This window comes from Dysidea avara, chromosome 4 (genome assembly GCF_963678975.1).
Source record: "Dysidea avara chromosome 4, odDysAvar1.4, whole genome shotgun sequence".
Lineage (NCBI taxonomy): Eukaryota > Metazoa > Porifera > Demospongiae > Dictyoceratida > Dysideidae > Dysidea > Dysidea avara.
This window is the reverse complement of record NC_089275.1, coordinates 15,165,750-15,191,897: the sequence shown is the minus strand read 5'-3', so window position 1 is coordinate 15,191,897 and position 26,148 is coordinate 15,165,750. Positions and strand designations below refer to the sequence as shown.

General features: G+C 37.5%; 3 protein-coding genes across 3 annotated transcripts; all 3 read right to left on the bottom strand.

The window, feature by feature from the left end:
- Nucleotides 1–8,041: 8,041 nt before the first annotated feature.
- Nucleotides 8,042–11,378, bottom strand: LOC136253211 (uncharacterized). Its single transcript, XM_066045839.1, has 4 exons — nt 11,162–11,378; nt 9,891–10,056; nt 8,670–8,748; nt 8,042–8,307 (listed from the first exon to the last, which is right to left on the bottom strand). Exons 1-4 carry the CDS (start codon nt 11,290–11,292, stop codon nt 8,132–8,134), a joined length of 552 nt encoding a protein of 183 aa, XP_065901911.1. The 5' UTR covers nt 11,293–11,378; the 3' UTR covers nt 8,042–8,131.
- Nucleotides 11,379–15,534: 4,156 nt separating this feature from the next.
- On the bottom strand, nt 15,535–19,918 carry LOC136253198 (uncharacterized). The gene is made up of 4 exons (XM_066045829.1): nt 19,699–19,918; nt 18,702–18,867; nt 17,280–17,358; nt 15,535–15,831 (listed from the first exon to the last, which is right to left on the bottom strand). Exons 1-4 carry the CDS (start codon nt 19,827–19,829, stop codon nt 15,656–15,658), a joined length of 552 nt encoding a protein of 183 aa, XP_065901901.1. The 5' UTR covers nt 19,830–19,918; the 3' UTR covers nt 15,535–15,655.
- Nucleotides 19,919–20,177: 259 nt separating this feature from the next.
- Nucleotides 20,178–25,704, bottom strand: LOC136253199 (BET1 homolog). The gene is made up of 4 exons (XM_066045831.1): nt 25,547–25,704; nt 24,082–24,197; nt 21,361–21,417; nt 20,178–20,409 (listed from the first exon to the last, which is right to left on the bottom strand). The coding sequence occupies exons 1-4, from the start codon at nt 25,566–25,568 to the stop codon at nt 20,248–20,250; spliced, it is 357 nt and encodes a 118-aa protein (XP_065901903.1). The 5' UTR covers nt 25,569–25,704; the 3' UTR covers nt 20,178–20,247.
- Between the last annotated feature and the right edge of the window lie 444 nt (nt 25,705–26,148).

Sequence of the window (26,148 nt, the reverse complement as noted above, 5' to 3'; positions counted from 1 at the left end):
CCTGAGCAAGAAAGTATTACCTCAGTTTATCAAACACTGAGTGGAAGAGATTAACCAGTTTATTCAAACATCACCTGGCAGCATTGTCCATCCAGTGACAATCCAGCAGGCCTCCTCACCAGAAGACTCCCCTTTGAGCAGTTTCATACTTCATTATTGTGGTGGCATGGATCAAACTGCATGGTTACTTGATAAAGGGAAATTGGGACCCTCACTCAGTCTCCCAACCCTATGTAGCAGCACTAACAGTAAAAGAATTGTAATGTTACCACTACTGTTCACCAGCAGCTCAGAAAAGCACTGGCTTACACAGGGTAATCATGCCAGAGAACTACAGCTCCCTCGAGCACTTACTTGTAATGACAGCATATGTTAAACACTTTATTGGCAACCTCAGATGATCTCAAGATGTAAGGGTGACTGCCCCGCTAACCCCCACAGAGTTGAACACTGCAAGACTGAAGTGGATTAAGACTTCCCAAGAGCTGGCCTTCACCACTGAAATATCAACTCTACCTTAGTAAGGCAGCTACGACTTTTTCTCGGCAGTGAGGGATGTGTTAGGTGTGGTGGGAGCATACACAATTCCCAAAGTGATATTGCAAGATTCCCATACCTCCATCCTCAGAAACATGGCTTTACCAAGTTGCTTATGTACTTACTCCATAACTCCCTTTTCCATGGAGGCGTGAACAGCACTCTCACAGCTTTGAGACAGCAATACTGGGTCCTTTCAGGTCGGCAGTACAAAGACTTCTCCAAAATTGCACAACCTGTATATGCCACCAATCCACCATGGAATGTCATACCCTGCTCCAGAACCTGTACCATTGCCCAAGGACCATCTGAATGATGTAGTTCCATTCACCATAACTGGGGTTGATTTCATTGGTGCTTTGTATGTACAGAATAACAATGGAGAGAGTAAGGTGCATATTTGTGTATTTGCATGTATTTGTGTATTTGTATTTGTGTATTTGTATTTGATGGCTTTGATTTACCACCAGAGCCATCCACCTGGAAGTTGTACCTGATCTTACTGTTGAGAGACTTTCATACTTGCCTTATGTGAGTTGCAAATCCCTACTCCATACCATGATGTCTGACATGCACCAACATACACATTGGGCGCGGAGGAACTGAAGGAGATGTTAAGTTCAAAGGAGTTAGATACTGTCCTCAGTAGATGTGGCATACATGGAAGTTCATCCCAAAGAGGGTTCCATAGTATGGTGGCTACTGCTAGAGGCTGGTGGGACTGACCAAGACAGCTCTCAAGAGTGTACTGAGCAGGGCACATATTTCCCTACAAAAGTGTTACGGAATATTGTGGTTGAAATAGAAGCTATTCTAAATAAAAGGCCGCTGACCTATCTGTCTGATGATCATAGATTTGCAACCACTGACATTGTCATACCTACTGTATGGCAGAAGGATTACTGCCCTCCTACAAAGCTGTATAAGGTGATCACAAAGATTAATTCCAATTGATGATTTAGTTACAGACCACTAAAAGAACTGACAAGCTACTGCACAGCAGTGGAATGGATAACCAAAAAATTAAGTACTGTGATTTTTGGTGCACAATGTAGGATACTGACCAGACATATGACAGGACAGGCACTTGTAAAGGGAAAGCAGGCCCCACTGAGAGTAGGCTTGCATCAAACATGCCAGCATAATAAAAGGCATAATAGGCTGGAGTATTATGTCAGCATAATGCTGGCATATTAGGTGGATATTTCAAACTATGGAGCCTAATTCGATGAAAATAGATCGATACTCCCTAATAGAGCAGTCAGTGGAAACTGCAAACTGCATAGAGCACTCAGATGCATTGTACATAGCACCTTAGATCAATATCTCTATAGAACAGGCACTTTATAATAAAATACAAAGCATACAAAGCATTCAATTCAGTGAATGCTTTATAGTACAAAGCATTCCCATAATTAAGAGAAATATTGCTAACCTAGGAACATAATGCAAGCATAATAGGAACAATGAAAGAGCACAATGGGCAAAATTTTGAGCAAAATGTTAAGCATATTTGACTCAGGCTTAACTGAGATTATTGTAATCATGTCTTACAAGCTTGATTTTATATGATGTATACAGGGATGTATGCGTGTTGCAGCTGTATACGTGTGTCTATATATGCACAGTATATTTGGATGCTGATATGCTACATACCAGTTAACTTACACTGGTATTTATCCCAGTGCTCAAGAAGTTTTCCTTGTACAGAACTATAACAGAAGTGTTATTTGTAATTACAGAAGTCAGAGGCAGTCCGAACATCCTAGTAGCAACACCTAAAAATTCTCTGACGCATCATTAGATCTGTGAAAGACACCTCCCAGAGTCCTTTATAACCTCCTTTCTGCAATCCCAATATGTACAGTTTTCTGCAAGAGCTGCATAGCTACAGTGAACCAAAGGATCATAACATATTACATTAATATAGTGCATTGTTACACGTACAGTTGTGGTGGTGTGACAATAGACAATGTACAAATTGCGCTAAAAGTTATCTGGTATAACAAGTATCAGACCCTATTTGCAACTGTAGCTACATGTCTCACTACAAATTTGAGTTACTGCAACCATTCATACCAGTCTAGTGGATCTGCTTAATTAAATCCTGGGGGCGGTACTCAATACCTTTCATGTGTAACAGCAGACAGAGTAACGAAACTAGACTCACCAGGAGTACCCAAAGTATGGCTTGTTGAACGGCTCCATAGTGTTAGTGCAGTTATTAATCAGCCTTCTAAAGAATTGCCAGAGATCTGTTCCTCTTCCACTTCGAGCATGACTGCTCTTCACTGCCAGAAGAATACTGTATAAGCATTATACTGAGCAAACTGTTGAATGGGGCATCAGTGCAGTGGTTCACAACTATGGTGGAGTGGACGCAGAGGCAAAACTTGAAATTACGCGAGGTAGATGACATGTTGAAAAATGATCTATAGATAGAGTATTGAATGTTGATCTTAGAAATATATAGTTGGTTGGGTGGAATTAGCTACCTTGGCATGCACATTAAATTTGAATATGGTACTTTTTTCTCTGGGGCTCCCCATACATTTTAAAGGATTAATCGAACAATTGAATTAGAAAACCATCTAGCAACCTGGACTGTCTTGAAACTGCAGCTGCTTCTAGCTGCAAGTTTGTACATGTTGCGTGGTGATAGTACACAGCATAATTCATACACAAATATTGACTGTATTTATTCCATCTATGTTATGGTGTTGGAACAAATAATCCAAAATTCTACCTTGGCTCAAACAAAAACAGACCACAGCCCCCAATATTGAATAACATTAGAGTCATCTATAGATTTGAGGTTTATTTTGTCTCGTTATAGGGAGTTTTTTTAAATTAGTTGTTCCAATACTGAATAAATATGGGGTTATATGGGATAATTATTTTTGCTGTGGTAATTTATAACTTCAGGGTTTATTGGATCTTAGCAATCTTTGTATGCTTTGTGGTGACACTGTGAAAAAAGAGGGATATAAGATGGTATTTCCAGTGGCTTATTGAATACAGAAAAGCTTGATATAACCTGTAGTATACTAACAATCACATGTAAGGCTTTAGTTAATGTGTTAAACATACTGAAACCATATATGTGATGGTATAGTGTGGGCATTATATTTGATATAAGCTATTTTAAGTAATGCGGTAAATAAGCTGAAACCATATATGTAATAGTATAGTATGCATTATACTAAAGTATAACATGAGTATAATACAGGGTTTATATTATTGCTTATTTGTATTCAATAAGCCACTGGAAATACCATCTTATATCCCACCTTTTTCACAGTGTGAGTAATTATGTTTCACCTACTGCACACTTGTCAATACAATGGTGTATACCCATAGGTAAGTGGATATTTCAAGCCAGTAATAAGGTAAGTTAACAATTGTTTACTAATACTTTAGATACTTTTGCTACACCTCCATCTTGAAGGTAGTTATGACTAATTGCAAGATGCTGTAATACAGAGTTATTATATAATATTGGAATTACATGGTCCATTAATTCATTAGTGATGGTACAGTATTATGTCAATTTCAAAATATCGCAGTTTTGACAAATTGTGCAGTGTGATCATCATAATTGTGAAAGCACCAGCAATATGAAATGTGTTAGTACAGCCGTTCTATTCCAGGATTTCATCTAAAAATGTTTCGGATGTGATCAATGTTTTCATTTGTAATTTTGCAGTTGTCAATTCTCAATACTTTAAGAGATGAAGTATTGACTGCAGAAATAATTTGAGCAGCATTTAATATAAAATTTTCTTTTACAACAAAGTGCAGTGCTATTAGCTGGTGGTCTTGAAACACAAACATGTCTTAATGCATTTTCTGCTGTACTGCACTGGCTCTGGTAATAACATTGTGCTCTGGCTCACTGAATAGTCTGAATGAATAACTAACAGATCTACGTTTCAGTAATTTCATCTGATGCTTGAATAAATTATATCCACACAAAAAGTTACCCATGACTACTATAAAATGTAGCTTAGCATCATTTTAAAATATTGTATCCGTAACTTGACTGTCACTAGTTATGGTATCAATTATTATTTCAATTCCTACATTTTCAAATGATTTCAAAATATTCAATACAAGTTTGCCATTTAAGTGACTTTTGACAACTATTAATTGTAAAAAGTGTGGTAGGATTTTAAAAGAAAATTAACTTTGTTTTCATTTAAATCTGATAATTGACAATCGATTAAACACAAATCTGTGATAGTAGAACCTACTGTAAGTTGTAGATATCAATTTCCAATCCATATTCAAAAGAAAGTACATGTTCATATTACTGCAAGAGGTTGTTTTTTTACTCTTTTTGGATAGCACAACTACTCTCGTAGTCTGTCTACCAAGGAATAAAGTGTACTGTTACCATCTGAAATGATCAGCTGTTTAATATCCCATGCTGTAATAATTTCTGGTAGTGTAGATGTGATTGAAGAGGGAAGAGTACTTCTGGAAAACTGTAGCTTACATACTTTTGAAGCTGGCGTTAACTCACCAAGGTAATCACACACAACTTCAAATTCAGAATTTCTGTGATTACACTCGATAAAATCTAACTCGGTCCAGGTTTTATTAGTGATAGCCAGTACATGCATGATCATATAAAAGGTATCAACACTCAGTCTACAAGAAATAAATTTCCACACATCTACTGATGGTTCCACTTGGAGTGCCCATACCAACTGTTTTTAATAGGTTTATGTACCAAAAGCATTTTGTTTTGCAATTAACACAATTGAATTATTGTTCTGGAAAAGGATAACAAAGCATTAACTTTCACTGGAGCAATTTACTGTAAATAAATATTTCTTGTAAAGTAGAAATGTTTCTTGATAATAGAATAAATGGTATGTCTACTTTCAAGCAACTGTGAGAAATATAAAGGAACACCAGTGACTGTTTACTAAGTACAATTTCATACCCGCTTCACTTATATTACAATCACATAGATACAAAGCTGTTAATTGCTGCTGAGATGAAGTACCACTTATAGTATCTGCAAATCCAATTTTAAAACCAATCATGGTGTTTTCTTCAATCACTTTAAATTTTAGTTTGTAAGTATAACATTTGAACAGCATGTCACATAGACAGTGAATTATAGCTTCACTTTTATTGGCATAAAAATGTAAGTTATAACTCCATGAAGGAATTTCATTACAATTAGATAAAGACCTAACTTTTACAATAAGATTAGTATTTCCAAGTTTGATGGTTCGCTGCTCAATGAACATGTGCTTATTACTCCTTGTACCTTAGTCTTGGTGCTCACAAGCATTACACTAGCTGAATTGTTAACTAATACCAATCTACCAATTTCATCAGCAATTTCATCAGGCAAGGTGGAATCATATAACGCCTCTAGTTAGCTCTAAGTAATGATATATCAGTAGCAATTGATGTGTTTATGGACAAATCAAGCATGTGGAAATTGACTACTTGGTGTTGATCTAAAGAAATGAGCATATTCACTTGCTCAGAACTAGTACAACTTAGTAGATATTATGCTGTCACATTGTATGATAACGCATGGTGATAATCATTAAGTTGAAATGAATGACCCAATGAAAACAGTTTGTAAGGAAACTTCGTCAATAGAATAAATAAATGCATAGTTTCAATTGATGAAAACAAATCACTGTTCTTTGTATTTTCAAGTATACTGCTATCATTTATAATAATTTCTGTTGTAGACCAAGAGTTCAGTAAATCAAATAGTGCAACAAAAGACAAATAGTTTAATTGATTGTAAGAGAGATCAATAGTATTGATTCATACAATATGGCTGCCACCTTTGCCTAATAATATTTTCAATACAATTTTACACCCCTCACCTCCGATGTTGCAATTTGTTAAGTTTAACTTGTCCACTTCTTATTGAGTGACCTAACTAGGAAAATCCGAGTGTGTTGAGATCCCTTGGTAACAAGGTCTGATTGCTAAGATCAATTACTTGATCCTGAAAGAAACCTCCTACTACTGTAATCGATTTATCATTATTTGTTTCTGATAGACACTGAAACAGATACAAACATTTATTTTGTCATTCAATAGTTTGGTGGATATTGAAGTAGGAAACAACCAGGTAGAAATTAGATTGAAACCAGTTACAAGAAAGAAAATGTCTCAATGAAAAACGTTTTCCACCAGTTATACCTGCATACACGATGAAAGTGTTATAGTAATGGACTGACCAAAATGTACCTTTAAGAAATTTAATTTGTTTGCTATTTGACAACATTGAAATGTGATGTGAAGAAAGTTGTAATATTTTCATTGCAATCAAAACTTTTAATGGAGTTTAACAATCCTAAGCCATTCCAATTGCTGGGAATATCAGTCAAGTTTGGACACGCTGTTTCAAGTTCAGTTAACGTCAATACTAACTGATCACATTTCAATGCTTCAAATGCAAAATGTGCACTCTCTTTAAAAATTCCAAGATAATCAGGAGGCAGTGCCACCAAATGTAGAGTTAGCTACCAGGCAAGACCTGTATATATGATGATTGGTAGTCATTCAAAATTCACTTTCCTTCTAATTACTTTTAAGGTCTCCAATCTCTCCATACTTATGAACAATAAGCGATAAAAATAATAATTATAGGTAGCCGCAGTGTAGTTCTTTATCCAGAAGTACAAGTGTGCACATCTGCTGATGTTGTGCCCCATTGGAAGAGGTTGTCTAGATCTTTTTGCAAGAAATTCATTTCAGTTGCATTCGGACCACTTCTTTAATAATAAGTTAGATACTGTATGTGACCAATACATATTATAGGTAAGTAGCAGTATATATGCTCACATTATAATTGATCAATAAGCTGATGCACAGACAAGCTGTAAATAAAATCTTCAGATTGTGTGAATACCTATAGAGTAGATGTGCTTTGATTTTTATGCCTCACACAAACTTGGTAAGGCACCATACTTATAAACCCGCCTACTGGGAATTACAGGAAACATGTACCATGTGAATAATACAGATGTGCCAAATTTCAAGTGCTCCTGTATATTAATAAGTTGAGGTATGGTTAAGTCTTCCTGACTAATTGATCCTTAGAAGGAATGTTCATGTACTGAGCCGAGGTACTTGTTACCATGGTTTTCCAATAAATGGAAACGCAATTTGAATACGTGGGTGCAACAAAAATTCTAACCCGCTCATTAATATTTAGACAGATGAGGTATCATTAAAGAGATTTCTCTGCCATATTTAAGATGGCAAATGACACTATTAGCATCCATTTCCATGTCTAGACTATTGTTATGTACATCATGTACAACATTGCTGGTGAGCATGCACAGAATTTATTTTTGACAATGAATTGTAAAACCATGGAACAATCAAGAGGCCCGAAACATGTTTAATAATCTTGACAAACAAGGGATGAAGAGAAAATGGGTGACGCAATTTGCAAATAACTTGAATTAAGCAAAAAGTGTATGCAGTTTATGGTGCAAGTTATATAATTACGTAAATAAACCAGTTCTATAAAGATGTTTAAAGTGTTCAGCCTAGTGTATGCATAAACAGGCAAAGTTGCCGTTCATCGTTAACACTCCAGCTACTTTGAGCATGCATACTTTGAGTGCATTTTGAAATGCACTTGGTAGCTGTCTTTCATGTGCTCCATCTGTGGAGGTGTCATCTCAACAGTGCTGTTGCATATGATGTAGACTCTGGCCTCATAGTTGGTAATATGGTCCACTGGTTCACCATCATAGTAATCCAAGTAAACACCTGCAATATAAAGAATACAATGTAGTCACTATTTATATGCCTTCATTTAAGAAAATGGTATATACCAAGTAATAATTCGGCTGGAAATGTTCTGTGCATAAAGTTCACTTCATCATAATGTACACTGGGTTCTATACAGTATGAATTATTATTCTTTATGTGCAGTGTAAAATAGGTCTATATAGGTAAACATGTAGTTCTGATGTATTGCTGGTTTTGTTTGTCAGAGCTTAAGGTCTCAGTTGTAATAGAAAAGTGATAAGCATTTTGATACTACTATCCAGTTTAATACTAGCAACGCTTCCTTCTGATTTTACTATTGCATTGCAAATAAAATTCCTGGAAATTATTCTGGAACATACCATCTCCAAAGGGAGCTAGTTTGAATACACCTGTATCAGTGCTTCCCAACTTCAGGCATGAGCTCCCATCACTAGCAGCCTAGAAAACCAACAGTTAGTATGATTATTGCAAAGACTATAATACATTGGTGTGCAGGACACTGACACACACACACACACACACACACACACACACACACACGCACACACACGCACACACGCACACACACACACACACACAAAGCAAAGCCTTCAACTGCTGTGCTAGCATGGTCCTGTGGGTTACTCCTGGGGCAGGACTAGCTATAGTAACCCACAGGAGGCTGTGCCATGTTTCACATGTGAAGGTGTGGGCACCCAAAGTCCCACCTGTACCTTCACCTGCTGTGTGAGACATGGATAGTTGGCATTTGCTTCCCCAGTTAATACCAGGTACCCATTGATGTTACAGCTGAGTGGGCTACTTCCCCAGTTGAAATCAGGCCACCAGGTTCCTATTTAAACAGCTGGGTAGACACACACACACATACACACACACACACACACACACACACACACGCACATACCCCACACATACAGACTTTAGGTTGCTAAAACTGTCAGGGTGCTTTGCCATAGTGATACACAGCTTCTGAAGCCAAGTTGTGATGATGGCTTGCTACACCACTGTAGTGCGCATACAAGGCTCCAAGGATTCAAGTGGCCACTGATTAAATCAGTACAAGAAACCACAAGAAACTAGATAGATCCTTAGAGCCTTAGTTGGCTTTAGCCAGTGTCTGCAATACAAACACTGCCCAGGGGTCTCCAAACAGAGATGCCAACTAACAGAGTCTTCATAAAGACTGATTCCCCACCCACACACACACACAAACACACACACACACACACACATATACACATACATACATACATTTATGTACATAATTATACATCGATCCATACACATGTGCATATGTACATATGTGACCAGATATGCGAAAAGGGGTCTTTTATCCTTTCCAAATTTCCACATTATTTTGATGAGTCATACCTCATCAAGTGTTTAACCTATTGTCTTAAAATTGCCTCCAGGAATAGTGCTATATTAGGAGTGTAAAGTGCCCAAAGTTCAGGATGGTACCGTACTCACAAGTCAAGTTATGGATTACCAAGTTCATACAATTGGAAGGGCTACAAGACCCCTTTTCGCAGATCTGGTCACATAATTATAGTATTATACATATGGACAGTCACACATACCAGGTATACAGGAGATGTCACATTGCAGGACTTGTACTTGATGTTGGAAACATTGCCACAGATCTGCAACTGGATAAAGAAGGACACCTGTTCACCAAAGTCGCTGCTAAAGTAAAGGTTTCCAGCTGAATGCCAAACTGTCTGTGTCCAAGAGTAAGAGCCTTCCCTGTAAAATACATCAAGCACAAAAGAGTATGAGCCTACAGTTCACAATAACACAAATCATAATTATTGGTAGACTATAATATGTCGTTACCATGGAAGTCACTCCACCATACCAACACAGAACAAAGATTATAGTGTGTAGTTCGATTGAATGATATCTCTATATCTACAGGTGTCATTGGCTGAGCACTAAGTACTGCATACAAAATACACTTCTTGCAAATGTGACATAACTACTTGTGAGCATTGTTATCAACACAAAATGCAATGGTGACAAGATTTTTAAAAAGTACCATTTTTACATCAGTAATTTACATGGCAGTGAACAAAATGCTGCGTATAGCACTTGACTCCTTGTACTGATATTAAACTGTAGCCTAAAACTGTAGCTTCACTTATGGAAAATTTTATTCTCAATAATAAAAGTTACGAAGTTTGAAATTTCAATATCTGCAACAGGTAAAAGTGATTTCACAATTAACACCTAGCCAAGCTACAGTGGTAAGATGCAGATATTCTGTTTGTTGCTGTGAAATATTCAATTAGGGTACACACACTATCTACACCTGCAGTAGCCATCGACTATATGTTTTATTATAATTATCTTTGGTTAAGTCCAAATCCATTTATACTTAATAGCTACCTGGATTTATATGCAAGCTGTCAACTGCTACACCCAGCAACATAGAAGGGGTAGGCTGGTATGTCTCATGTTACGTGGATTAAGATGTGGTAAGTACTGCCTTGCATTAGCTACATGCTATGGTAGCCCACTGGGAACTTGTAAAAAAGTCTAAGTAAGTATAGGTAAGATATCCAGTGCTATAGGATTCTTTTTTTGCGGTTTGTTTGTTAGTTTCAGTTACATGTTTCTGACTTCCTGTATTCATAGGCTTTAGCTTTCTCACAGGTCCCTAGTGGTACAGCATTTATTTAAAAATAAGTTTGTGGCTAGGTGTCTCTGTGTCTTCAGATCACCTCTCTTCAAGTTAGGTACCACAATATAAAAATCTTGCATAGTTACTTTGCAAATATCTGAAGGCATTCTCCGAATGCCATTGTCTAAAGCTTATAAATACAGCTAGGATTAGTAAGCTAAAACTCACTTGTTCCTTAGCGCAGAGAGGTCATACGTCAACCCATTCTCCGCTTTGAAGGTGCAAGCGCTCAAATCAGTTTTTCCCAATGTTAATGCTACAAGCAGAAGCAAGAAAGCGATTACTTTGAGAAAGGTCATTCTCGTTATATATGTCAAATCAAGCGCTTTATCTCCTGACTGGCAGTTACTTCTTGTTGCATAATCTAAGGCGTGGCTGCATTCGCGACCCCGCACAAACAACGCATACGCATCAATTTCACCCAGATTTTCTATCGCTTTTACATTTTACAAACGAAGTTGCTATTATTCCGGCAGCCGGAAACATTTTGTGAGGGCTATTGTTCCGGCAGTCCACTAGATTTCTCACTATCAAACACACTAGTTGTATGCTATGCCCCGAGTATTCAACTTTAGGGCACGCGTCTAGTAGGTTGCCCCGCGACTCTGAGTATTCAACTTTAGGGAACGCGTCTAGTAGGTTGTCCCGAGCATTCAACTTTAGGGGATGTGTCTAGCAGGGGCGGATCCAGGGGGGCCTTTACTTTATTTTTAGGCTGTACTTGATCAATACGGATCAATATGCTGAGTAGCTATTATAATGAAATTTTGTCTTAGCATAATTATATGATCACTAAGGCCACTCCAAATAAATTCTCTGTTTCCCGTCCTGGACTCAGGCATATTTGCATGCGGGCGGGCGGTCCATTTCCATTATTTCATTATAAGATTGGCTAGCTTTTCAAGCCATTATTTGTCTGGCACAGCCAAAAAGGCTGCATAAAAGCATGCTTAAGCTTGTTCCTTCCTTTGTAAGTTGCAAAAGTTACACAAACGTAAACTTTGTGCTGACTTGATAGCACTGTTGACACGTGAGCTGACACTGTTTCAAGTGAGCCTATCAGTATGCAAGAATAACCGGAAAATAATGGAAGAATACGGAATAATGGAATATTTAGAGCTGGTAGTAACCTGATGCGGGCGGCGGACGGGAAACAGAGAATTTATTTGGAGTGGCCTAATAACACAAATACTCCTAAATTCACCTTATACGTGTATAAACATTTTCCAAGGTATTATCAGTAGATTATGTTGAAGATTATGTAACAAAGACCCGGATCAGCATGGAAGTTGTACAAGATCGAGATACTCTAATAGAGCAGTCACCTAACTACTCTAATAGAACATTCAGTGGAAACATAAGTTGGTTACTTTTTCAAATCTACCTGTACCTATACACATACTATGAAGTGCTTTGGTCTGTTTAAAAGGCTTGATTCATCTACTTGTGTAGTTATTATGGATGGCAATACTTAATTCAGGTACACAATTTCATTTGAAAATGTTCTCAGATTCAGCCTCATAGCTATCATTCAAATTTCAAAATTTTCCAGTTTCAACAATATTATTCTAACATGCACCTATTGTTGTGCAATTGTAAGAGAGTCAGGTGCATCATGTGCTTGGTTGTCTGAACCTAGCTACACAAACCTTTCCAGTAACAAGTGCTGCAGAGAATCATACCTATAATCTAAAGGAAAAATACAGTATATAAAATATCTACATACAGAAATATGCATTTTATGTGGAAATGTATCCAAATTGCAGTATTTTAGCATCTAATTTTCAAATTTTCCTGGGGGGCATACCTCCAGACCCCCCTAGTTCCAGAATGCTGGGAGGTGTGCTTCAGACACCTCCACCCAAGAGATTAGTACCTTCAGTTAGCCCCCTCCCCCTCCCCTTTTATAAATCCTAGATCCATCCATGTCTAGTAGGTTTACCCGAGCATTCAACTTTAGGGGATGTGTAAAGTAGTTCTAGTGTTAGGGGTAGGGTCGGGTTCAGCTTTGGTTTCTTCTTCACCTTCAATATATATTATATAGACGTTACTCCACTCAGAGACATATAAGGTAGAAACTAAGGGAGTTGGGTAGCTGGGAGCCACATATCACAATGGTTAGGACTCTGCCCTCAAGCACCAGAGGTCTAGGGTTCGATTCTCACTCAAGGAACTTTGTGTTTTTCTTTTTTTTTTTCGTTTGAGGACCTTTTTTGTCTAAGTTTTATTTTTATTCACGTGACTGCCAGAACAATAGCAACAGCCTTTTACAAAACAAAGACCTTTATCTGGAAGCTTACATGAAGGACGTTCTGAATATCTAATGAACCCCAGCAAACCCCATCAATTTTTATTGCAACTATATTGAAGGTCACGTGAAATCCAAATAAAACAATGCAATTATGAGTAATGTATATAAGTCAGTGTTGCCATGTTGTGAATAAAGTTCATAGATCTATGAACTTTTCATCTTGTTTGTGAATCTGAAACAATCTATGAACTTTGGCAATCTCAGGCTTCAACTTTTTTTCAGTGCCCTACTCACCCAGAGATCCACCTATTTATAATGTGTAGGTTTGGTACATGTTGGTGACCATTGGATTTATGAACCTTTTATGAACAAATTTATTTTTCACATGAACACTTGGAGCAATCATCTGGCAACACTGATTTAGGTAGCACTTAGAGCGCGTCCAACTTGCCTACACAAGATCCATTTCCTTGTTAAACAAGCAGCCTATCGCTTATTAGCATGCGCGTTTTTTCATTTGGGCTTGCTGAACAAGCCTTCAGTTTGCACATAGCTACAATTAGGCACATAACTTACTACATAGATTCAATGCAATAACAAAGGCTTCTTGGCAGTCATTATCTTGGTAAAAAGATTCAGTGATGATGATGATGATAGCTACACACATTTAGCTAGCAAACTTTAGAATGCTTTAGTTACCTCTAATGTTGAAAGTAACACTCTAGCAAATACACTAGCCAACTCTCTCTCTCACACACAACACAACACGCACGCACGCACGCACGCACGCACGCACGCACGCACGCACGCACGCACGCACGCACGCACGCACGCACGCACGCACGCACGCACGCACGCACGCACGCACGCACGCACGCACGCACGCACGCACGCACGCACGCACGCACGCACGCACGCACGCACGCACGCACGCACGCACGCACGTTATTGCACTGAAGGTAGTACTTGGATAGTATGGTGCATAAATTTCCTCCCAATCTTTAAAATTCTATAATTCAGTGGTAGAATGTACTATTAAAAGTAATACACATTTTTCAGGAGATGTACGTAAATTCTTTTATTATAGCACTAAACAGATACTGACCAGGTGCATAGTCATTTTCATTTCTATCATTTGATGTGTAAAGCTGTGTCTCCCACTCATTCCTCTGCTATTGCTGGGATCTGATAGAGTACACACATGTTAATTATGTAGGCACAATGTATTATAAGCAACCCAGCCTGTCTATATATATTTATGGCCAAACTGATTGCAGGGGTCTATATGTAACTGGCACCAAGGACAAGTGCTATGATTAATAAGGTGTTTTGATTAACAGCCTATGGAAATGTATACATGTATATACACTAAGGTGAATACTACGAAGAAGTGTTCTGACTATAAGGGAAACTTGTGTGTGCACTAAGATGGATTAGCTAGTCTAACACAGCTAGCTAGACAATTTAACATCCTGACATTTCGTGAAGACCATATTAATCTGTTGTCAGCCTGACAATAGATTAAAGTGGTCTGCAGGACTGTGCAAGACTACACTAAGTCCATAAACGAATGTCTTGATCATCAAGGTGTTAGCATCATCTAATTTCACAAGTCACAATGTGTGTATACTAGTACAATGGATGAATGTCAAAGTGTCTGCATTTGACAGTTGCCCCTAATTATAAATGCAGAGGTGTACCTGTACATAATAACCCATGAACAGGTGTCCTGATCATCATTAGTATGTCAACTTATCAGGATTCTAATGTAGTTTGATGTTTATACAAGAGGGAATTTTTACCATAAAATCAAGGACAAAACATAATGAGTTCTCCTGTTGCATGGAAAATCGAGTATCACTTAGTAGCATTTCTATAATAGTGATTATCTCAATTAATTGAGTCATAATAGAAAAATAGCCTCAACTCATAATGGGCCATAATTTTGTCTTGAAACACCATAATTAAAAAAGTAAATTCATAATTATTATTATTAGCACTTTACAGTAGCCAGCACTGAAGGTCTGACAACAACATGTTCTGCACACTTTGGATTACTAACAAACAGGAACTAGAGACTTCTACAGTAGCTAACAATAAGGTGAAACAGAAATTGGGAAAGAGACTGAAAGGAAAAAAATCCCTCCTACTCCAGGATTCAAACTGCAGAATGTCTAGTTGAGTGCCACACTCAAGAAAGATGGATTTTCTTCCTTTAAACCTAAGTATATATCATTACTAGAACGTTATCTTAGTGTGTGCTAATGTGCATGGTTGTATTTAATCGTGATCAATTTAACAATTGTAAGTATACTTTTATCAAAATCATCATATCTTTCATGTTGTACCTCATAGTTCACAAAATGTTCAACCCAGTGTATGTGTAAACAAGTGATGTTCAGCTGCCACTGCTACATTGGACATGCATGCTTTGAATGCATTTTGAAATGCACTTGGTGGCTGTCCTTCATGTGTTCCATTTGTGGAGGTATCACTTCGACACCTTTGTTGCATATGATGTAGACTCTGGCCTCATAATTGGTGATATGGTCCACTGATTCACCATCATAATAGTCCAAGTAAAGTCCTGCGGTGAAGTGAATAGCTAAATACTCAACATTGTATGTAAATAATAAATACGCCAAAGCTTAACTTATTGTATACATGTCTCGTTTCCAACTCAGCACTCATCGGAACTCCATGTATTATGTGACTGGATTTTGCAAAAGTTCACACACACACACACACACACACACCACACACACACACGCACACACATACACACACACACGCACAGTACACACACACACACGCGCAAAATTTGCCATTTTTTGAACTATGATACTTCATCATAACTTCTATATCATGCATGCAATTGTCTTAAATTATCTGTAAAGCAACAGTAATTCACTACCTTTTGGAATAAAAAGAAATCTAATCAGTACAAGGAGTCATCTGTAATATATAGCATTTTGTTTGCTGGCATGTAAAATGTGTGGACCGAAAAGCTATCTTTTGCAAATCTGGTCACACATTCAGTTTTTCCCCACATCTATGGCTATGTCAAGTACTAGAGGTCCCAATCAAAGCTTCTCATGGCTACGCAGACTTGTTTGATTTTGACCTGCCAAGTTGTTTGACACTTTGATGACAGATCAGCCACAAGGAATTTATAAATTTCTCCAAAAAGTTGACACTATGTCACTATGCGTTTATTATACCAAAAACGTACTCTTTATTTTCAAAGTAATTTCTATAAGTTTGAACTTTTCCTCAACTTTTGTGATCATAATGCAGTAAAAACCCTGTTCTATTTGACAGGTAGGTTAGTTGGCAACATACTTCAGTAGTGACTATCATAATAATACAATAAATAATGGCTGCTTGCTCTCATTGTTAAAGTATCTCAATCTTGACTTACGGATAGGGATGAGTCTATTTTGCTTTTTTTCCACTTGTTTTTTCTTTCAAGCAATTCTTTTATTTTTCACCTATTATGCTCCACATTTTGCTCAAGAATTATATATTTTACTCAGCATTGATATTTGCTCATTTACAAGTGCAAAGCTATTATTTCACCTTGAAGTGATGTTCTATTAGAGTATCTCGATCTGCACTCAATTTTACCATGTATAACAAAAAGCTGGCTAATATTGCTTAACATGTGTGACTGTTTGACCTTTTGTGCAATTTTTATGTCCACTTCACAAAAAATTGCACCTAGCATTTTGCTCATTGCTTTTAGCTACTCACTCATTATGCCAAAAAGGTTTGCCAGTGAAATCGACTCATCCCTAATTACGGAAATTGTACATTATGCTATTTACATGTTCTAAACTTTAAAAATACCTCTCAATTCTTTATCTTGCTCAAGTTATTTGGGCCTAATTTCCAGGCTCCTAATTACAAAGGTATTGTAGTGTCTGGTATAATTATAAATCCCAACATTGTTAGCATATATACCACAATACTGAATGACAGTCTTGTTGGTGACAAATTGAATTTACATTTGTTTTGCCTATACAAATAACTTGCCATCTCCAAAAGGAGCCAGTTTGAATACAGCTGAATCGGTACTGCCTAACTTCAGACATGAACTTCCATCACTGGCAGCCTGCAAAACAAATGTTGTATTAATTTAACACAATCCTCATGTAAAATCTATTACAATAAAACTGTGGGTATATTCCATTGGTATAGTATAGGGCATACAGTGTATGGTGTATTGTATAGTAGGACTCCAAAGTTAATAGTTGGCACATGTACGTACACCATGGTTGGAATAAGTAGTTATACAACTCTAAAATGCTTTTCTACTAGCACAAGAGCAGTGGTAATACAGTTACTGCACTGGATTTTGGTGGTCATAATTCGTAACATTAGCAGCTGTTTGCAAATGACATTATGACACCTGCTATGTGTTTTGTCACCTTTTTAAGTGCCTGTCCATGGTTACAAGTAAGCTGCATGACTGTACTAAACTTGGCCTGCATGCATGCTTATGTGGCATACTAACATGTCGGAAAGAGGCATACTTTACGACCTCATTAATAAGACCATCTCCACCATTTCATGTCACAATAACAAGCTCACTGGTGGCATGCGCCACTTCTGTCTTCCATGCTTGTCTTTCCTTTTATCTTTAATCACATTCTTCACAGATACAAGGAACAAGGCATTGATTTTCTACATTGGCACTTTCCTTTAGAGAAGTACCACAAAACATGTAAGCGACTGTAAGTGGAGCAGATTCATTTATAAACAATACTATTATTGGACCACACCTCTAAATGTCCATTAACGTCCCCTCAATCTATTGTGTACATAGCTCACTCAAGACAAAGGAGATTAAGATAACCTATAGTAAAAAAGCAGTCACAGCCACACGTAGATAATACCTTACTAGATGTATAATACAGCTATGCTGTATGATAACACATTTAGCAAACTAGTGTAATTAATTTAGGGTTCCAGCAATAAAAACAAGTGAAGCAATTGAGAGACATGAATGATGGTATGTAGCTATTACGACATAACTATTTGGGCATACCAATGTAGGGATTTTCCCACATAGCTATGTTGTAATACCTACCATCATTCATATTGTCTTGTTTTATACTTTTTATTTTTAAATCATATAATTTTTAATTGTACTAGTGTACTTAACACGCTGAAATTCCATGGAGCTTTTACTACTTTAATTGCATGTGTTCTTCATCAAGTCATCCAAGAAGCAATCTAGCAAATTTATGTTAAAACTGTATGAAAATATATGTATTGCTATACTGCTACACTGACTGCTTAATTTACTTTTAGTTGCATATGTAGATTTAATAGCTCAATAGCAAACTTTACATAGCTACTGTAGCGAGAGTGGGAAATCAGAAATTTCTGAATACAAGCATACACACAGATATACATCATATATACACACATAATATTGATGGTCACACATACCAGGTATACAGGAGATGTCACATTGCAGGACTTGTATTTGATGTTGGACACATTACCACAGATCTGCAATTGGATAAAGAAGGAAGTCTTTTCACCGAAATTAGTGTTATAATAAAGGTTTCCAGCTGTATTCCAAACTGTCTCTGTCCAAGAGTAAGAGCCCTCCCTGTGATGTTAGCATCATCATAAACCACATGTGAGAGTGCATTGTTAGTTAGAAATGAATAATTATGAGGAAATACGGTAGCCAACACAAAATGTTAGATCAATGTAAAAACATTAATTAATATGGTATGTAAACCAATATAAACTTGTCTCAATAGTTTGACATTTATTAACCACTGCAGCAAGAACTGATGTTTTTTATGAGCAACATCTAATTTCCTACAACTCTCAAGATGTACTAACTATAGCCGTAGGGCTGACACTGATTGAGCATTATTACATGCATACGAGATTCAATCTGTATAGGTCCAACGTAACCAAACTCAAGTATTCTGAAATCATAGTATACCTTTGTATTGCAGACTACTAGATCCTTTTCAGTTACATCCATGGCATTACTAGCGGGGAATCACTGACCCAGATACTGAGTGATCTGGGTCAGACCCAGATGTGACCTGCATGGTTAAGCTGGTTACAATTCTTGGTACTGACAGTTGGTTCTGTTATCTTTTTTGCAAAGTCCAATATTAAGCAAACAGTGACACAGGAAAGCTTTTTGGTAAATGGACGTCTGGTAGTTTTTTCAAGTGTATTAATGTAGTTGTCAGGAGCGATCATTGTAAAGTAAGTATATTCACAGTTTAGTTTTTTGCACTACATTATACTTTCAACAAGTGTAACATCCAAGCTCTCTAACATCAAAATTCCCTAATAGAGCAGTCATTCACTCCAGAATTCATTGCTATAAAAACACTGTAATTTCTGGCAACGTGTCTCACAGAAGTTGTACTGCATGTTTTCAAACGCATCACACTTAAAAATTATTACTCACCTTTTCCTTAGCGGCGAGAGATCATACATCATTCCGTTGTCCGCTTTGAACGTGCAAGCGTCCAAGTCAGTTGTTCCCAGTGTCACTGCTGCAAACAGAAGCAATAAAGCGATCACTTTGAGGAAGGTCATCTTATCACTATACTTCCTGACTGGCAATTACTGCTTTGTTGCACAATTCAAGGCGTGGCTACATTGTAGACCCCGCACAAACAATGCATGCGCATGAAGATTTGTGCAATTAATTACGATTCGGATTGTTAGTGTATCAAGAATGAAGGATATATGTTGATCTTCATAACAATATGCCAGTCACCAGTAATAGTCGTGCCGTATGCCCGTAAGACACACGATTCCATCATCCATTCGTGTTGCAAATATAAGTGCCTAGCGCTTACCGTATTTACAAGCTTTAAGACGCAAGCGCGTAGGACAAAACTTGCTGGAACAAGTCAATAACAAAGGCTTCTTGGCAGCCAATTTCTGTGATACAAAGAATGATGATGAAACACATATTACACAGTGTAAAATCTGTAATATATTCACAATGTCAGTTACTCCTCCACTTTACAATATAGTACACAATAAAGAAGACTAGTACAATAAATAGTATCATGTAACACATCCAGCGATTGTGGCCGGCTTTGGCCATGTTCTTAACTCGTTTCATACTGCTACCAAGTAGTCCACCGGTGTTGTCAAAATCAGAGTCCTGTGTAGAGAGACAGCAAGTTTACAATATCTGTAAAGCATTAAAATGAATGTGTTAGTGGAAAAGTACAGGTATGGCTTATTTCATGGTCCCCTGACCCCCACAAAACACAAATGTGTGTACATACATACAGTATACACGCACACACGTACACATATACACACACACACACACACACCCACACCACACACATAAATATATTGCTTAATATCCAATATTCAGTGCACTTACATACAGTGGGTTAAGTATGCAAGGTTCAATTTTTTTGGGCTTAACTTGCAAAAGGCAGACTGAATTTCTAAGTGAGCAGAGTTTTGCTTAAACCTTAAATTTTCATAACTTTTTGCCACAGATAGAGAGTGTAGGTTCATATATATCTTGCACATTTCAAAATCACAGAAACTTACACTTTTGCAAAAGTTTGGACCCCACAACAACCCCCTGTATGGTACACCAGTATACACAGTGCATAAACAAACACTATTGTAAGCCTCTTAGGGGGCATCTCCAAACTGATTTTGGTATGCTTAATGTCAATGATGCTAACTTCAGCCCCCCCCTCCCACAATCCATAGCGTCACACTATTAAAAATAATGCATTGACAATAGAAGCACAAAACATTATATTGTTTACTTAAAAACATAAGTCTACAAACAGTATTGCTGCTCAATCACTTCACTTTCTCTATTCCTAGCTGTTTACACTATAGCTGCCTCAATAATGTCATGGGCTGAACCCTCTCTCTTCCCCCCCCCCCCCCCCCCCCCCCCACTATGACGTAAAACGTACCAAAATCAGTTTGGAGATGCCCCCTTACATGTAGGATACACACACACACACACACACACAAATATGTGGTAGTACTGTAACACAATTTTTGTGGAAGCATATAGTACTGTACGCTAGTGTACAATGTACAGTATATATAAGAGTGACAGTTACACACTGACCATGTCTCGTAGTATTGTGTTCTGTGATCTGACCTCGTCCCCAATATCAATGGACAACTACATTGAAATGAGACACATAACTTTGTGAACAGTATAAGTGTTAACTGGATACAATTAGGTGATCACCATGTAGCCCTCTGATACTAAGTACTAATCACTTTTTTTCATTGGGGCGAGCCTGAGCGAGCCCCAGTATTGTCAAGTGGCCATGGTACGTATGTCGCGTGCACAAAAATTCCCAAAAGAAACCGGAAAACCCCACACCTGGTAGTTGAAATGGTATGTACGTCGCGTGCACAAAAATTCCCAAAAGAAAACAGAAAACCCCACACTTGGTAGTTGATATGGTACGTACATCGCGTGCACGAAAATTCCCAAAAGAAACCGGAAAACCCCACACCTGGTAGTTGAAATGGTATGTACGTCGCGTGCACAAAAATTCCCAAAAGAAAACAGAAAACCCCACACTTGGTAGTTGAAATGGTACGTATGTCGCGTGCACGAAAATTCCCAAAAGAAACCGGAAAACCCCACACCTGGTAGTTGAAATGGTATGTACGTCGCGTGCACAAAAATTCCCAAAAGAAAAACAGAAAACCCCACACTTGGTAGTTGAAATGGTACGTACGTCGCGTGCACGAAAATTCCCAAAAGAAAACGGAATGCCCCACACTTGGTAGTTGAAATGGTACATATGTCGCGTGCACAAAAATTTCCTATACAAATCGGAAAGTCCCCACACTTGGTAGTGGTCCCAGAGATACCTCACGTGCACAGTAACACCCGCACGCACATGGAAAGAGATGAGAGATTAAGGAGAAGAAGAGAACGTGTTAGAGAAAGAAGAGCCCAAGAATCACGAGATGAAAGGTTTATCACTGAGGCCATGACAAATTAATCTTATGTTTCACGGATGCGGTGGGTCAGTGCTTTGCCAAACTTGAAAACAAAATAAAAATCATATGATTGGCCAAAAAGAGTGATAAAAGACTCTAAACTTATTAATAATGAGGCTAAGGAATTCTGAGAGTGACTGGAGACACTTGACAAGAACACCTGCTCACGTTTCTGATTCATCTAGCTTTAATAATGCCCTTCATCTTTTCCCAACAGTTGAAGCTGTAGTAGAGCATAACATCAATAAACTGTATGCGTGTGGTAAACCTGTTGCCACAATCAAAGCTGTCCACACAGGTCCGAATGCTGGGTGGCTGTAAGCAATGGAAGTAAAGTTTCTTGCTCAAGGAAACAACAGTACAGAACCCAGCCTGAGCATCGAACCTGCAACCTTTTGATTAACACGTTCTTAATTTCATATAGCTACATATTAAGCATGCACGCAAAACGCACGATTTACCTTCGGTTGATAACTGCTGTTTTAGGCATAATTGATATTTGATGTAATAACAAAATCACTAATTTTTGTATACCCATTAGCTATTTTCACCAATGTAATTATGAGATCACTAACATATTCCTAAATTTACTCAACTTAAGCTATATCCAATTAAACATCAAATAAAACATAGCTCAGGCTCGCCCCCACATGCTTCAGCATCTGTCTAGTTGTTATCATTATTAATGCTTTACAGCACAAGTGCTGAAGGTCTGTAGGACACCTGGTCCTACTTAAACCATAAGTGAAATGTTCATACAGCACAGATTCTAAAAAGAAATTTCGTGATAGACTTGTGTGCTAAGCTAGAGTATTGCTATAGCTTTTCTTCAAAAGAGGAAGTCATACTTGCAAATACATGTATGTAGCCATACAGCTAATGTACACCATGTATTGAACAATAAGACCTTGTATAAAATACAGTATATACATGATAATGTGAACAATAGCTACACTACTTGGCAAACATTACATACAGCTGTATTGAGTACTGTATGTATGTAAACATCAGTATTTACATCCACACTTGAAACACCATCGTGGATTGCACATCCGTGGTCACCAATGTCTATGGTGTCACGTGAAAATGGGCCAATTAGAACGAAATTTGAATGGAAGTCCTCACATTTGATTGGCTATTTGGTCAAATCCAAAAAAAAATTTATGACAACGGATGTACAATCCACGATACAAGTACATACACATATGTGATCTACTTAGTGAAAACCTGTCATTTTCACAAATTGCTATTTGGTATAAAAATCAAACTGTGTACTACGTAACTATTTATGAATATTTTAATTGCTTTTCAACATTGGTACAAACTAAAACAGCTCAAATCAATAAAACTTATACACCATCAGATTTGCCTGTTCATGGAGAGTAAGAAAATCTTTGATTCGTTATAAGGGTTATGACTGCTAATTTATGATAGTAAAGTTTAATTACCTTTGTCAGTTGTTTATTGAAAGAATGGCCTTCTTCTTTCTCCTGAGTACAGGGAAAGCTATGGATTTGCCAGTTCATGGTGAACAGTTAAGCTCTTCGTAGCTTGTTTCAGCTGTGAGGATGGTCAATCTATTAATCGCTTGTAATTTATTTGCCGTATTGTTGCGGTACAATTTAAATTTCAACTGTCTAATGCTATACATAACTCCAAGATATTCTTGGTAATAAAATGGAATTCAAGGAACATGTGAAAACGGCCAGTTTTTGTTCAGCCAATCACATAACAACTGCAAGACTGAGTAGCTTCTAAATTTACCCCCTAATTTTTCACACTCCAAAGTTTACTTTAAAGGTTGCGCTGTACATATTAAACTCACCGACTTCAGAGCTGCCACCTTGCCTGACAAAGCATTGACCAGATGGTCATTTTCATTTTCTATCATTTCATGTGTAAAGCTGTGTCCCCCACTCATTCCTCCACTACTGCTAGGATCTGATAGGGCAAACAATGCAGTAAACACAATCCATGATAAGCAAGTATAGTACTGTATATTGTAGGGAACTCTGTCTATCTGATCATACCAATTTCAGGGGTTATGTGTATGTAGACTGGGACTAAGGACAAGTGTAATGATTGTTAAGGTGTCCTGATTAACAGTAAATGTATGCGTGTTACATTAAGATGAATGGGAACATGACTAAGAGTCCAAGTATACACTCACGACTAGTCTTGCGCAGTTGGACAACTTTTTTCTTATGTCCTGACCTAGAAAAAGGTGGCCCCACCTGTACATGACTACACTTGGGTAATATATAACTGTCCTGATCATCTTATCATACGGTATCACCTAATTTCAAGAGTCTAATTGTGTGTATACTAGAACCATGGTAACTGTCCTGATTATCAAGGTGTTTGTATTAGAAAGGAGTCCTAATTTCAGAGGTCTACTGTGCACAACAAACCCATGGACAGGTGTCCTAATTGTTGTAGTTTATATTACTACAAATTTTACCATGACCAATGAGCTCATTTATTGTACAGAAAACTGATATAATAGCGACCATCTTAACTGACTCTTAACATACAGTTGTACTTCATGGCCTCATCCCTTATTGAGGTCACAGTTTTATAAGTGGTCCTATAAAGGGATCACGGTGATTCACAATCCATAACTAGTGACATCAACACATTTAATAAGCACAACATGAGGGTTTGAGAATATACATATCTGAAATTCACAGTATCCCCTTACATACAAATGTTATTTTACACTAGCATGCAATATACAGTGGAACTACTCTTAACAAACTCTCCGAATTAAGGACACAATAGAAAAAACCTCCATAATAAGGACAAAAATTTTGGTCCCAACAGGTCTGGTTAATACATTTTTTTACCTCTGAAAGACGAAACCTCTATATTACAGCAAAAAGTGGCCAAAAATTCTGGGTCCCAAAATGTCCATAATAGAGATGTTCCACTGTACATACGTTGCACTGTATGTGAATACTTGTACAACATATACTCAAATCGAGGAAAGGAAAAAATAGAAATGGTCAATTGGTTGTTACACTTTGTAAATAGGACTGCATTACTGAGAAATAGGAGACTGGACATGTACCTTACACATATTAAATCACACACAACACCACTCAATACACTACTATTATTATTATCAATTGTTTAAAGGGATACACAAAAGGCATGTGTATTATATAAACCACTTGTCCGGTCACTAAAAGTGAAGGCTTAAAACAAGACGTGACAGTCTTGGTGTCAAAAAAAAACTTCGTCGCTGGCCCTCAGACTATGCTCAGACAGCGTCACCACAGCAAACTAACCTTGAGGATAAGAACGTCTCATACTTCGTTACTACTGAATCTGCTAAATCACGTTAAATGTAGCATTAAATATATACGCCACGTCCGGTTTTAATGGATTACACAAACATAGCTGACATATCATCAGGTGGGCTTTATTTAAAGGATTACCTGATTACTCGCGCACTAAACTAAATGCGCCGAAGCAAAATTACTTTTGTGCTTTTATTGAATGCAGATTATATTAAGAGCTCGAGATCGTATTTGCATTGCATGACTGGATGATTCATTTATATAATGGTAAAACATAGAAAAATTCTGTCGATTCATTTTCACTATAACTAGTTGCATTCCACATGGTGAACTTTTGCACTGCATTATCCTCACATCGTTCCACTTCTGTAACATTAACTGAACAGTTTGTTACCCTCACAACATCAACACTAGTTTGAGTAGTTTCATTCATTTCACCTGTCTTACCAGCAGTAGTAACAGAGTCTTTTGGTGACAAACTAGAATGAGCATTTTCTGGTGACGACACATGTTCAGTGTTTCTTGTGCCATCATTCTGTTCGCTGATTATAAAATAATTGTCTTTATTATCATCATATGACGGCTTGGCT